The sequence below is a fragment of the Sciurus carolinensis genome, chromosome 1 (assembly GCF_902686445.1).
Source record: "Sciurus carolinensis chromosome 1, mSciCar1.2, whole genome shotgun sequence".
Classification (NCBI taxonomy): Eukaryota; Metazoa; Chordata; class Mammalia; order Rodentia; family Sciuridae; genus Sciurus; species Sciurus carolinensis.
In genome coordinates, this window is record NC_062213.1 from 98420452 (window position 1) to 98433311 (window position 12860).

General features: G+C 42.3%; 1 protein-coding gene across 1 annotated transcript; it reads right to left on the reverse strand.

The window, feature by feature from the left end:
- Nucleotides 1-737: 737 nt before the first annotated feature.
- On the reverse strand, nucleotides 738-3265 carry Tnfaip8l2 (TNF alpha induced protein 8 like 2). Its single transcript, XM_047558777.1, has 2 exons — nucleotides 3192-3265; nucleotides 738-1331 (listed from the first exon to the last, which is right to left on the reverse strand). The coding sequence occupies exon 2, from the start codon at nucleotides 1299-1301 to the stop codon at nucleotides 747-749; it is 555 nt and encodes a 184-aa protein (XP_047414733.1). The 5' UTR covers nucleotides 1302-1331; nucleotides 3192-3265; the 3' UTR covers nucleotides 738-746.
- Nucleotides 3266-12860: the final 9595 nt, after the last annotated feature.

Below are 12860 nucleotides of genomic sequence, written 5' to 3' on the forward strand. Positions count from 1 at the left end.
GCCTTGCTCCTTACTGCATATTTATTTGCAATTCGTAGCACTGGTCTGCAGTACAGTTTGTTGTTTGTTTCTTAAACAGAAAAAATAGGCAAGGGAACCTCAATAATACTGGAAATATGCCTCAGTCTCATGTTTGGAAATGGTGAGAGGTGAGACAAGTGGTGTTTATATACCTCCTTTCCTCTGTGATGATCCTAAGGTATAAGAAACTGGAGAGATTAAACACTGAGCCCTGTGCATGTTTTAGTAGTTTTATTTGCCTGTGAGAATCTCCCTTACCCTAGTCCCTTTTTCCTGCACTCTAAAACAGAGGCTTGATATCTGTGCAAGCTCCACCTAGAGCTAGGAGTCTATAATGTCTCCAAGGGCCACCTTAATTCCCTCCTCTCTCTAGTGACCCAAGAGGAATTATATGGGCAGTGCCCCCTTCCCTTGATTCATGGGGGAAGGGGCTTCCCTGTTTCAGATGTCCCTCATGGGAGAAAGAGAGTTACAAGTTTCATTTCTCCTTTTTCGGGCTGCTTTGTTTCCTGTGCTAGGGCTGGAGCAGGAGAGTCCTTACCCCTCAGTATTGCTCCTTCTTTACCAGTAGTTCGGGGGCAGGGTGGTCTCAGAGTCTAAGGCACTCTTGAGAGAGATTGAAGCCTAAGGATTGCAACGCATTAGTGCAGATGAGCAAGGTTAGAAAATCCCTTATCTGTTGTTTTCCCAGTTGGCCAAGGTAGAGTATGCTGGGTTCAGAACTTTCAGAGCTTCCCCTCATCCAGCAGCTTCCGGAGCCCATCACAGATCTTGCCAAGGTGCTGAGTGAAGTCAGGCCCGTAGAGGGCTGTGAGCAGCCCTGGATCAGAGAAGTGATCAAACACATGGCGGATGCGGCCATGTGACTTGGGTGTGAGGTGGTGCTCCACCAGCTCCAGCAGCATGTCTCGGCACTCAGTGAGCAGACTTGCCAGTACCGCAGCCTCAAAGGTGAAGTCTACCTCCCCAAAGCTAAGCGCCGTCATGGCACCCTGCCGTAGCTTTTGACGGAAGCGGGTAGCCAGGGCCAGCTCAGTGGGGCCAAAGTTGCCATTGCGGTGCAGCACAGCCACCTTGACAGCCACTTTGATAAGGTCCTTGATAACCCGCTGGGCCTGGGGCCGGCTATGCGTGTACTCCTTGGACACACGGTAGAGCTCATCTAGTACCTCACTGCTTGTCTCATCAATGAAGAGATGAGCCACAGACCGACCTGCCATCTTACTTAGTAGTTTCTTCTCTGCTTGCAGTGCCAGACTCTTTGAGCTGAAGGACTCCATAGTGCCTGGGAACGGGTATGTGGTCAGTCACTAGAAGAGAGGCCACAGGCTTCCTTAGAAAGAGAGAAATGACTTTTCCCCTTTCTGTTGCTTCTGTAGTTTCTTTGTCCTCTTTTTTCCCCCTCAATCCTCTCTGCCTTGCTTTTGCTTTTTCCTTTTAATGCTGTATGAAATCTTGATCTCCAAAACAGCCCTGAAGAGCATTGATTATCCAGGCTGGAGGAGTGTGAGCACAACAGAAGTTAGCCTCCAAGAGTTTAAAAATCTCAGGGGAAGTAGTATGTTGCTGCCACAATGGAGAGAATGGAACTTACCTGGCAGTTTATTTTCACAGCTACCATTTTTGGATGTTAACTGTATACCTACAATCTTTGAGGTATAGATATTACTCTCCATGTTTTACAGATGAGCAAACTGAGACTTGGGTTAAATTATTTACCCAAGATCAAACACAACTGGTTTTTTGGACTCAAAAGCCCATGTGTGCTATACAGCATTTTATTTATTTATTTTGCAGCACTCGTGATTAAATCCAGGTGTGCTCTACCACTGAACTACATCCCAGCCCTTTTTATTTTATTTTGCAGAGCTGGGGATCAAACCCAGGGCTTTTATTCATGTATTCTACTACTGAGTCACATCCTCAGCCCCCCAACCCTTTTTATTTTTTGAGACAGGGTCTCACTAAGACTGGCCTTGAACTTGCGATCCTCCTGCCTTAGCCTTCCATGTCACTGGGATTACAGGCGTATGCCACTATATCCAGTTACTGTTTTGCATTTAAAGAAGTGGGAAACCCAGGGTCCCGGAAGTACTAATAAGAATACCCACCATTTACTGAAAACCTACTGTGTGCCAAGTGCTTTATATGAATTTCCTGTCTTCCCAACATATAAGGTAGGCATCTTCATTTGCAATGAGAAAACTGAAGCCAAGAGAAATTAAACAATTTGACTGAAATCACTAGCAAATAATAACAATGGACGTCAACCCAAATAATCCAAAGAGCCCTTCTTCCCCAGAATGCTGTCAGTGAGGTTGAAGAACACTGAAACAAGCACCTCAGGAAGGGCATTCTGTCCTATGGTCTATGGTCTGCTGGGTTGAACTGGAGACCCTCCTAGTGACATATCTGATGAGTACGTCCAGGGTTCTCTCCCCACGATCCTTGCCTGTGGTTCTTCTGGTTGTTTTGCTTCTTACTTCCCCCTCCCCTGCTCTGCAGGATGTGGCTGTGACCGCAGTGAGGAGCAGCCTCATCCTCTTCCCCAGATGAATATGGGAGTTTGAAGAGGCAGGAGAGGTGGGTAACTAAAGGGGTTTCTTCCCCAGCTGAATCATTCCAATGGGAACCTTCAACATTGATTTGCTCCTGTCTTACCCTAGGGCTTTCTAGATGAGGCTCCACAACCGGAAGAGAAGATTGCTCCATGTGAGCCTTCCTTCCTCCTTGGCCTTCCTGTTACCCAGCTCTGCACTGCCCTCATTGCCATCTCACATTTGGTTCACTGTCCTCTCACTCTCTCCTTGTTACAGCCTCCCTTTTTCTCCTGTCTGGGTTCTACCTCTGATTCTGGCCATGTTCTCCCCCTGGTCCTGAACCATCTACCTCCATGTCTTTAACATCTCCTTGTATCTTATAATCCTCTGTCACACACCCATACCCACCCTCATCCCTCAACCCTGTCCCCACCCCCACCCCTATCCTAAGCCAGGACTTTCTTTCTGAGACTGCCTTGCCCCAGGGAAAACTAAGCTTTACTGGGGACCCAACCAAGAATTCTGCAAATGTAAGCTTCACAATATAGAAAGCTAAGTCTGAAACAGCTGGGGACCCTTCTGCCCACCATCACCCTTTTGCCTACCCTTCCGTCATTTTTGACTCCTCACCTGTCATGCGCTGGTGCCAGTCTTGCCTTGGATGTTCCGGGAGAGCTGACAGAATGGAGAAGCTCCAAAGTGAGGCCCTTTGGCCTGGCCCCACCCCTCAAGCCCCGCCTACCTACTCTGTGCTCTACCTCCGGTTCATCATAACTGTCACCAAGAAGACCAGTGGCCCAACAGTAACCTAGACATAAGACAAAGGACAGAAGGAATAGCAATCTGTGATAAACAGACTTGACTCTGAATTGGGCAGAAGGGGATGCACATCCTCCACTCTCAAAATGTTTGTCGGCTTATTTCCTTGCCGTCCAGATCTTTGAGATTCTATTCTTATATTTCTGTGGTTCTAAAGAAGGTGTACAGTGTGAATTTCTGAGTTTGGCGTTAGTGGGGAAAGTTCTGAAGATTGATACTGTGAGGCAACATTATCACAAACAACTTCCAGCTCCTGACAGGTAAGGTTGGCACAGGCTGACCCAGCCCTTAGAACTGGAGGGAAGAAGGTGCTGGGATGAGGGCTGCTGAGCCATATGTGACCAGCAGGTGTCAGCACTGCACTGAACCACTAGGAACAAGCCTACAGAGCACTGTAGCCCTTGCAGGGATCCAAAAATGAGGGAAAGTTCTTAAATGAAGCAAAAACATTTACCCTAAAGAATCTTAAAACCTGACCAGGGGAACTGAAGTTAATCAAAAGTCAAACAATGCCATTAACTTTGTTTGCGGTGGGTCTTTCTGTATCAACCAGGTTGGTCTCTAACATGGGTTTAAGATGATCCTCCCACCTCAGCCTCAGTTTCTAAAGTAGTTGGGACTACAGTTGTATCACATCCAGATCATTAATTTTTATTAATTAATTTATTTATTTGTTTTTGTAGTGGGGATTGAACCCAGGGGTGCTTAACCACTTAGCCTTATCCCCAGGCCTTTTTAAAAATATTCTATTAAGAGCCAGGGTCTTGCTAAGTTTCTTAGGGCCTCACTAAATTGCTGAGGCTGAGGCTGGCTTTGAATTCAAGTTCCTCATGTCTCAACCTCCTGAGCAGCTGTGATTACAGTCCTATGTAACTGTGCCCAGCAAATGCAGGACCTTACACCTACATGCTGGGCAAGCACTCTACCATTGAGCTATACCACCAGCCCTGCCATTAGCTTTAATAGCAGTTTAGAGGTTTAAAGAATTAAAGAGGATGGGGCTGGGGATATAGCTCAGTTGGTAGAGTGCTTGCCTTGCAAGTACAAGGCCCTGGGTTCAAATCCCCAGCACCACAAAAAAAAAAAAAAAAGAATTAAAGAGGATTAGATTAATTATGATAGGACAGAAGAGTCTGACTTGCAAGGATAGATTAAACTATTTAGTATCCAGAGATGAGGAAGAAATACTTCCCAGATGGTAGAGCAACATAAGCACGCACAGGGCATTCTCAGGAGTGGTGATCTATATGTATGGAACATACATATAGTTTTTTGCTTTCATTTTTTTGATACTGAGGATTGAACCCAAGGTACTTAACCACTGAGCCACATCCCTAGCCCTTCCCCCTTTTTTTAAATTTTGAGACAAGGCCTCACTAAGTTGCTGAGGCTGATCTTGAGCTTGCAATCCTCCTGCCTTAGCTTCCCAAGTTGCTGCAATTATATGTGCGTGCCACTGTGCCCCATTTTTTTGTTCTGTTTTTTGTATTAGAGTGTTATAGTTATACATAGTGTTTGAGTTCATTTTGACAAAATTATGCGTACAAGGAATTTGATTTTAATCCTCAATCCCCCTCTTTTGTTTCCTTCCTCCTTCCCCGTTTTCTCTCTCTTCTACTGATCTTCCTTTCACTCTTTTATTTTTATTTTTTAGTTGTAGATGGACACAATACCATTTTTTTTTCTTTTTTTTAATGCAGTGCTGAGGATCGAACCCAGGACTTCACATGTGCTAGGCAAGTGATCTATCACTGAGCTATACATCTAGTCCCTCTTTTATTTATTTTTGATTGGTACCTTATACATATACATACTGGTGAAATTTCCTTTGCTACATTTTTATATGTATATAACATGATTTTGTTAAATTCATTCCATATTTCTTTCCTTTCCTTCCTTCCATTCATTATCCAGCTTCCGCTCCACTGATCTTCCCTCTATCTCTGTGACATCAGATCCCCTCCCCCACTGTCTTCTTTCCCTTATTTTGCTCTACCTTCCACATATGAGAGAAAACATTTGACCCTTGATTTTCTGAGTCTGGCTTATTTCACTTAGCATGGCTCTTTGAGAGATGAGTGAAGAAGGAAAAAGTCCAGATTATGGCAAACTTTTAAAAAGTTGCTCAAGAGTTCAATAGGGAAACATTAAAGGTAAGTTTGATAAGGGAAGTAAAATAATGAGCTCAGTGGGAACGTGTTATATGCTTCAATAAATTTTCAGCTGAGGAAAGGACACATTTGTAAAGTAATCAACCAGTGGCATAATTTGTTTAAACACAGGTGAGAACCCATAAGAGATCATGGGATTTGGTGATTTTAATCTATTTATTCATCCAGGTGCTGGGGATTGAACTCAGAACCTCACACACATGCTCTATCACCAGAACTATTAACCACAACCCAAGGATTTAGCGATTTTTAATTACCATTTTGTTTTGTTGTTTTGGTACTGGGAATTGAACCCAGGGGTGCTTTACCACTGAGCTATATCCCCAGTCTTTTTAATCTTTTTTTTTTTTTTTATTGTAAACAAATGGGATATATGTTGTTTCTCTGTTTGTACATGGCATAAAGGCATACCATTTGTGTAATCATAAATTTACATAGGGTAATGTTGTTTGATTCATTCTGTTATTTTTTCCCTTCCCTCCCACTCTTTTTAATCTTTATTATTTATTTGGTACTGGGGATCAAATCCAGGAGTGCTTAACCACTGAGAAACATTCCCAGCACTTTTTATTTTGAGACAGGGTCTCACTAAGTTGCTTGGGGCCTCACTAAATTGCTGAGGTTGGCCTCGAAGTTGTGATCCTCCTGCCTCAGCCTCCTGTGTCCCTGGGGTTACAGCCATGCCCCACTATGCTCAATTTTGTGTAATATTTTTTTGTACCTGGGATTGAACCCAGGGGTGCTTAAGCACTGAGCCACATCCCCAGCCCTTATTTTATTTAGAGACAGGGTCTTGCCAAGTTTCCTAGGGCCTCACTAAATTGTTGAAGCTGGCTTTGAACTTGTGGTCCTCCTGCCTCAGCCTCCTTGAGTCACTGGGACTACAGGCATACCCCACCATACCCAAATTTGTGTGATTTTTTTTTAAGTTGTCAATGGATCTTTTACTTTATTTACATGTGGCACTGAGTACCAAACCCAGGGCTTCACACATAGCAGGCAAGCACTCTACCACTGAGCCACAACTCAATTGTTGTGTGTTAAGCCACACAACAATTTGTGTGAATTTTTTTTTTTTTTTCAGTGCTGGGGATTGAACCCAGAGCCTTGTGCTTGCAAGGCAAGCACTCTACCGACTGAGCTATCTCCCCAGCCCCAATTTGTGTGATTTTTAAGCACATATTTTTTCTGATAATTTCCACAACAAGCTTATGTGATAATAACTTCAACAGCATAACAGTGGCATTTTACTTCTGTATGCGCTATTTATATACTGATCACACACTTTAGGGACAATATTAGGTGCCACTACCAAAACCATAGGAAAAATAAAAGTCCTTTTATAAGAAATTATCCAGAGCTGTGGGTATAGCTCAGTGGTAGAGCTCTTGCCTAGTATGTGTGAGGCCCTGGGTTCAATCCCCAGTACAAGGAAAGGGGGGGGGGGAGGGAGGGAGGGAGGGAGGGAGGGAGGGAGGCAGGCAGGCCAAGAGAGTAGCTCCGCAGTAGAGTGCTTTGCCTAGCATGCATAAGATCCTGGGTTCCATCCCCAACACTGGGGGACAGGGGGAATGTATAATCTAGTTAGGTAAGGACAACAAAGATGCAAACACAGTAATGACTTCTGAATCCAGAATTCTACTGCCAACTCTACCTGTTCACCTCTGTGCCTTAAACTCCTTTTGTCCCTTGTACTATGCCCTAGCCATGTTGGTATTCCATTACTTCCTCCAGTACTTCTTGTGGTGGTCTTTCTCCCTCCCTCCTGCCATCTCTTCCTGTGCTCTAGACCTTGCCATTTCTTGTCCTTCTGCCTACAACTCACTTCTCACACACACCTTTTCCTTGCCTGATGAATTTCAACTTATCTTTTAGACTCCAGCTGGAAAATCCTACCTTTCCTGAAGCTACCCATAACTCCCCAACTCCAGGAGACCTTCAATTCTATAGAAATATATACCTCCCATATTGTAATGATCAGACTTTGGGTGATATGTGATTTTTATTAACTGACTTTCTACTAAACTGTAAACTCCATGAGGACAGAGATTGTGTTTTACTGTGCTCAAGAAATATTTGCTGAAAAAATAGATCCAAAACATATTCAAGAATCAGGAGATAAGGTGGAAATAGTTGTAAGGTGACAGTCAGATGTTATAATGTTCATTTACTTCACTCATGAGGAAGGCTTTCTTTTATATTCTCTTAATCTATACCCACTTCTAATATTACCCATTTCTAGTAACCCATAGCATAATTCCCAGCAAATTAAAGGAAAAAAAGAGTAACTTTTAGAAGAACACTGATAACAAGGAAAATTAACACAGCAAGAGATGACTAGGAAAACAAAAAAGCAGACAATTAAAAATTGCAGCCAACCATGATGGCTCATATCTATGATCTTAGTGACTCAGGAGGCTGAGACAAGAGATTGCAAGTTCAAGGCCAGGCTTGGTAACTTAGTGAGACCCTGTCTCAAAATAAAATACAAAAAGGACTGGGGATGTACTCAGTGATAAAACACCTTTAAGTAAACTGTGGTACCAAAAAATAAGTAAAATTTTAAAATGGGCTGGGAATGTAACTTAGACATGCCTGGGTTCAATCCCCAGTACTACTTTTTTTTTTTTTTTGGGTCATGTAACTGGGGGCAAACAGTAGTAATTACACATACTTTGGAATCCTCATTTGGTTTCTAGATGATTAAGTTTATAGTGCTGCCTCTGAGTAAACAAAATGGATAAATGATGATATCTTAAATCTTTTGCATTTATAAAACATTTCACTACCTTATCTTTCTTGATCCTGTGAGGTAGGCTGTAAGGTAATAATGTCCACTTAGAGATGGCAGACTTAGCCTTAGAGATAAGTGATTTATCCAAAGCCATACTCTAGAGGTAAATCTAAGTCTTAATGACTCCAAATCATGTTCTTTCCATTATATAATCCACAGGAAATTAATAGTACCTTTTTTTTTTTAATCTATTTGAAACAGAATGAAGGTCGCAGGTATAACTCAGTGGTACAGCACTTGCCCTGCATGCGCAAAGCCCTGTGTTTGAACCCCTATAGTGAAATTTTTAAAAAGTTGAAACAGAATGAAAATGTTCTGAATCAAACAGTCCTATGTCTGGTTTAGCTGAGGTTTGGATTTTTTGTTTGTTTGGTTTTTGGTCCTGGAGATTAAACCCTCAGCCTTACACATACTAAGCACTCGCCCTACCACTGAGCCACTCCCGCTATCACTGAGCCACTCCCCAACCCTAGCTGAGGTTTATGATAGTAAGGAACAGTACTTTCATATCAGTTCAGAAAGAAAACATTCAGTATGATTTAAAACAGTCAAAGAAGACTTCAGCCTGGCATTGCTGGAAATAATTTGCAGCTTTTAATCTCTTTTTTTTCCTTTTAATTTTTTATGCACTTATTTCATCCTCTACTTACTGTATGCCAGACATTATGACCAAGCGCTGGGGATATAAAGATAAAAGACAAGCTTCCTGTCATTAGACTAAGTGGTAAATACATACAAGAAATCCAAATGAAGGATCCAATAAATAATTGCATACATGAGTTTAGAGTTCAAGAGAAAGACCTGAGTTAAATACCTAGATTTTATGCTGAGTAGCATGTAGATAATCTTTGTAATTATTATCTTTTTAAAGAATATATTTATTTTACTTAATTTTTTATGTGGTACTGAGAATCAAACCCAGTGCCTCACACATGCCAGGCAAGCACTCTACCACTGAGCACAACCCCAGCCCTGCAACTCTTACTTATCTTGACCAATGAGAATGTACATGAAGAAAAGGTGGCTATGGACATGGTTAGGGAACACCAACATTTAAGGAGAGGCCAGAAAAAGCCCAGAAAGGTCTTATTAATAGAAGTTAACTCATTCATTTAAAATATGTTTATTAAACTTGTAGCCTCTGTTGAGAGAAAGAAGAACCTCATGTGCCAAAAGAGAAGAGTATTCCAAGGGAGGAGAGAGGTCAACAAGGTCAAGTGCCACAAAGAGGGTGAAAGGATGAAGACTGAAGAGTCATTGCTAGCCTTGATGATAGCAATCTTAGTGGATTGATGGGATTGATGGGGGCAAAAACTAAAATGAGGACTGGGAATGTACCTCAGTGGTAAAGTACTTATCTTGCATGTGTGAGACCCTGGACTCCATCCCCAACATTGCAGAATAAACAAACAAAAAACCTAAATAAAGGTTGGAGATGTAACTCAATAGTAGAGTGCTTGCCTAGCATGCTTAAGGGCCTGGATTCAATTCTCAGTACTCAAACAAAACAAAACAAAACAGAAAAACCTTAAATAGGAGAAATAAGTGTATTGATAGTTAACACATACTATGTGTCAGCACTGTGCTAAATGGAAAAGATACAGGAATGAGCAAGACAGACAGACATACTATGTGGATCTTTTTTTTTTTTTTTTTTTTTTTTTGTGGTGCTGGGGATTTGAACCCAGGGCCTTGTGCTTGCGAGGCAAGCACTCTACCCACTGAGATATATCCCCAGCCCACTATGTGGATCTTACAGTAAAATGGACAGGAGATTTTGATTCCTCATTCACTGGGACCAGAGAGATGTGATACATGAATCTCTAGGAGACAAAAAGTTGATAGAATCCTCAATTTATTGCTCAATTTTTTTCTGAAGGTGAATGTAGGTTCTATTGAAATGAGCAAGGAAGTGGTGAGGAAAGGAACTTCAGAAAGAAGTATGAGGTTTGAAATAGCTACTTGTTGGAATATAGGAAAGGGTGAGTTTCCCATTTGGTGATTCTGAATTTATAAAGAAAAAAAAAATTCCAGTCTTTGGGACTGTGTGATTTTCTTCAGAACACCCAGGGAGTAGGAAGAGAGTCATTTTTTTAAAAAGTATATTTTTAGTTGTCAATGGATCTTTTATTTTATTTTTTTATATGTGGTGCTGAGTATTGAACCCAGGATCTACACACGCCAGGCAAGCACTCTACCACTGAGCCACAACTCCAGCCCAAAGAGAGTAATTTTGACTTCTCTTTTGAAATAACACATTCATTTATTTCTTTCCATACCCAATGCTATCACTCTTAGCTTGCCCTCTCTCCTTTTCCTTAGACTTCCCTGTTTTCTTGCTAGTAGTTTTCTCTTGTCTTCTTGCTTAGAACCAAAATGTTTTGACAAAAGTCCCTTATACTGGGACTTAAAATGATATTCTACTTCTATCAGATTGTTTTAACCTCTCACCATGGTGTTCTAGGCCTTCTGTAATTTGTGTCCCTCCTTCCCTTTCCCCTGCTTCTAACTAGTGCTATCCCTGTGTATCAACCTCATATGACCTTTTGCAATCCATGCTTCAGGCTCCATGCTCACCAAGTAAGAATTTTTGCTTAAGCAATATCCTTCTTTGGAACATTTTCTCCTTTATCCAAGGCAATTCCCACCAAAGTTCCTTAGTCCTACTTGATAAAATGCATCTAACATCTTTCTCTGCAGTCATCATAGAGTATTTATTTCCTTTACATTTAGGAATTTATGTTCAATGTAGCTTTGGTTTTGTTTGTTTGTTGAGACTTGGTATTGCTTTTCAGTCATTTAGTACAATAAATCTTCTTTTAATTCAAATTTTCTTCAGGACTGGGATCATATCACCCAGAAGATGGTACATTAGATTGGGCCTGAAATGTTTCAAATTTATTGTATAGAATTGAGATTTGAGCTAAGCCCTATAACTTTAAATGAATTACACATTAGTCCCCATTCATAAATCATTCAATAAACAATATTTGAGTACCTCAGCTCCTCAACTTGTGCTAGGAGCTGGATAGATTTCTTTTAACCTCTGAATACCTCTAAAAAAATGTTTTTTCAGTGCTGGGGGATCAAATCCAGGGTCTTGCACTTGCTAGGCAGGTGCTCTACCATTGAACTACATCTCCAGCTCTTGAGTGCATGTAAATTGCAAGGTAGCTTTCCCTCGAAACTTGTTTCCAGTCTTTAAAACAACTCCTAATTCAACTGTCCATTGAATTGCCTTCAACCTGACTCCCCAGCCATTAATGTTGTGTGGAAATTGTTCCATTGTTGCTGATTGTGTTTATCTCACTGGTTCACTTGGCTTTAAATCTTTGTTGTCTCTCTCTCTCTCTCTCTCTCTCTCTCTCTCTCTCTCTCTCTCTCTATCTATCTCTCTCTCTCTCTCTCTCCCTCCCTCTCCCTCTCCCTCTCGCTGCTCTCCCTCTCCCTTTCTGTATGTGTGTCTTGCTCACTCACTGTGGAGCTTAGCCCAGTTGGTGATGTTACCTACCCTAAACCCTGATCCCAGTCTAGTTGGGGCTTGTGTGGAAATGGTAAATCTAACCCTCCTTTCTTCTAGTTAAGAGACCAAGAAGTGGGTAGAAATGCCCACTCTAATAACACTATCTGAGAATGCCAATGTCTCCCAGGCCACCTACTTTCCTGGGAATTTTGAGAATGTCTTTTGTCCCAGACCCACACAGGGAAGAATCCTAGCAGGCAATACTAAGGTGGAGGGAGACCTAGCATTACTGTCTGAAGTAGTCTCATTCTTCCTCCTCACTAACATTCCCAGAACCAAACGTTTTTATGGAGGGTGGGGATGGAGAAGGAGCAGTTCTGCTATTTGGAGAGATGTCTAGGGCTCTTTGATGAATCCTGTGCCTATGGGGAATCATGGATTAGGGCTGGTCATTTTCTCTTTTAGGTCTCTATATGACTTCTCTTTCTGTGGATTCTCTGAATCAATTATTCTTGGTCTCCACATCTCTCTTTTGGCTTCAGCCACTCTCACCTGTTCTCTTTCATCAACCAACAGCCTGACTGCCAGCCACCCTAGCTTCCTGGCTCCTTGGTTCCTGGCATGGTCACCCAAGCCCATCCTGTTTTGTAGAGGTGGGAGGGGAGGAGGTGATGTGGATAAGAAAAACCTCCAAAGGGCACTTTCCTTTCCTTTCCCAGGCCTCAAACTCCCAAGAACATGCTAGGCCTCCTCATTGAAGTCAGGAGGAATCAGAAGAGGTACATGGGGAGAAATAAAGAGAAAGAGATAAAAAGCATGAGGATGAGGAACGGAGGGATGGGGCAGAGCAGGGGAGAGGCGACAGACTCCCTAGGGAATAGGATCGCCAAAGCCATTGAGGGGAAGCGAGGGAGGATCGCGTAGGCTTTGACAGTCCAGCCCAGTGGAGGCCTCCGGGTTTCCTGTCTCTCTTATCTCGACTTCTCTCATTCTTTCTTGTGGCATTTCTCAAGGCCTCTCCCCTGTCAGTCTGTCTGTTTCTGTGTTTCTTT

Coding starts and splice junctions, on each gene's coding strand:
- Tnfaip8l2 (XM_047558777.1), bottom strand. CDS start 1,301: ATGGAGTCCTTCAGCTCAAAGAGTCTGGCACTGCAAGCAGAGAAGAAA.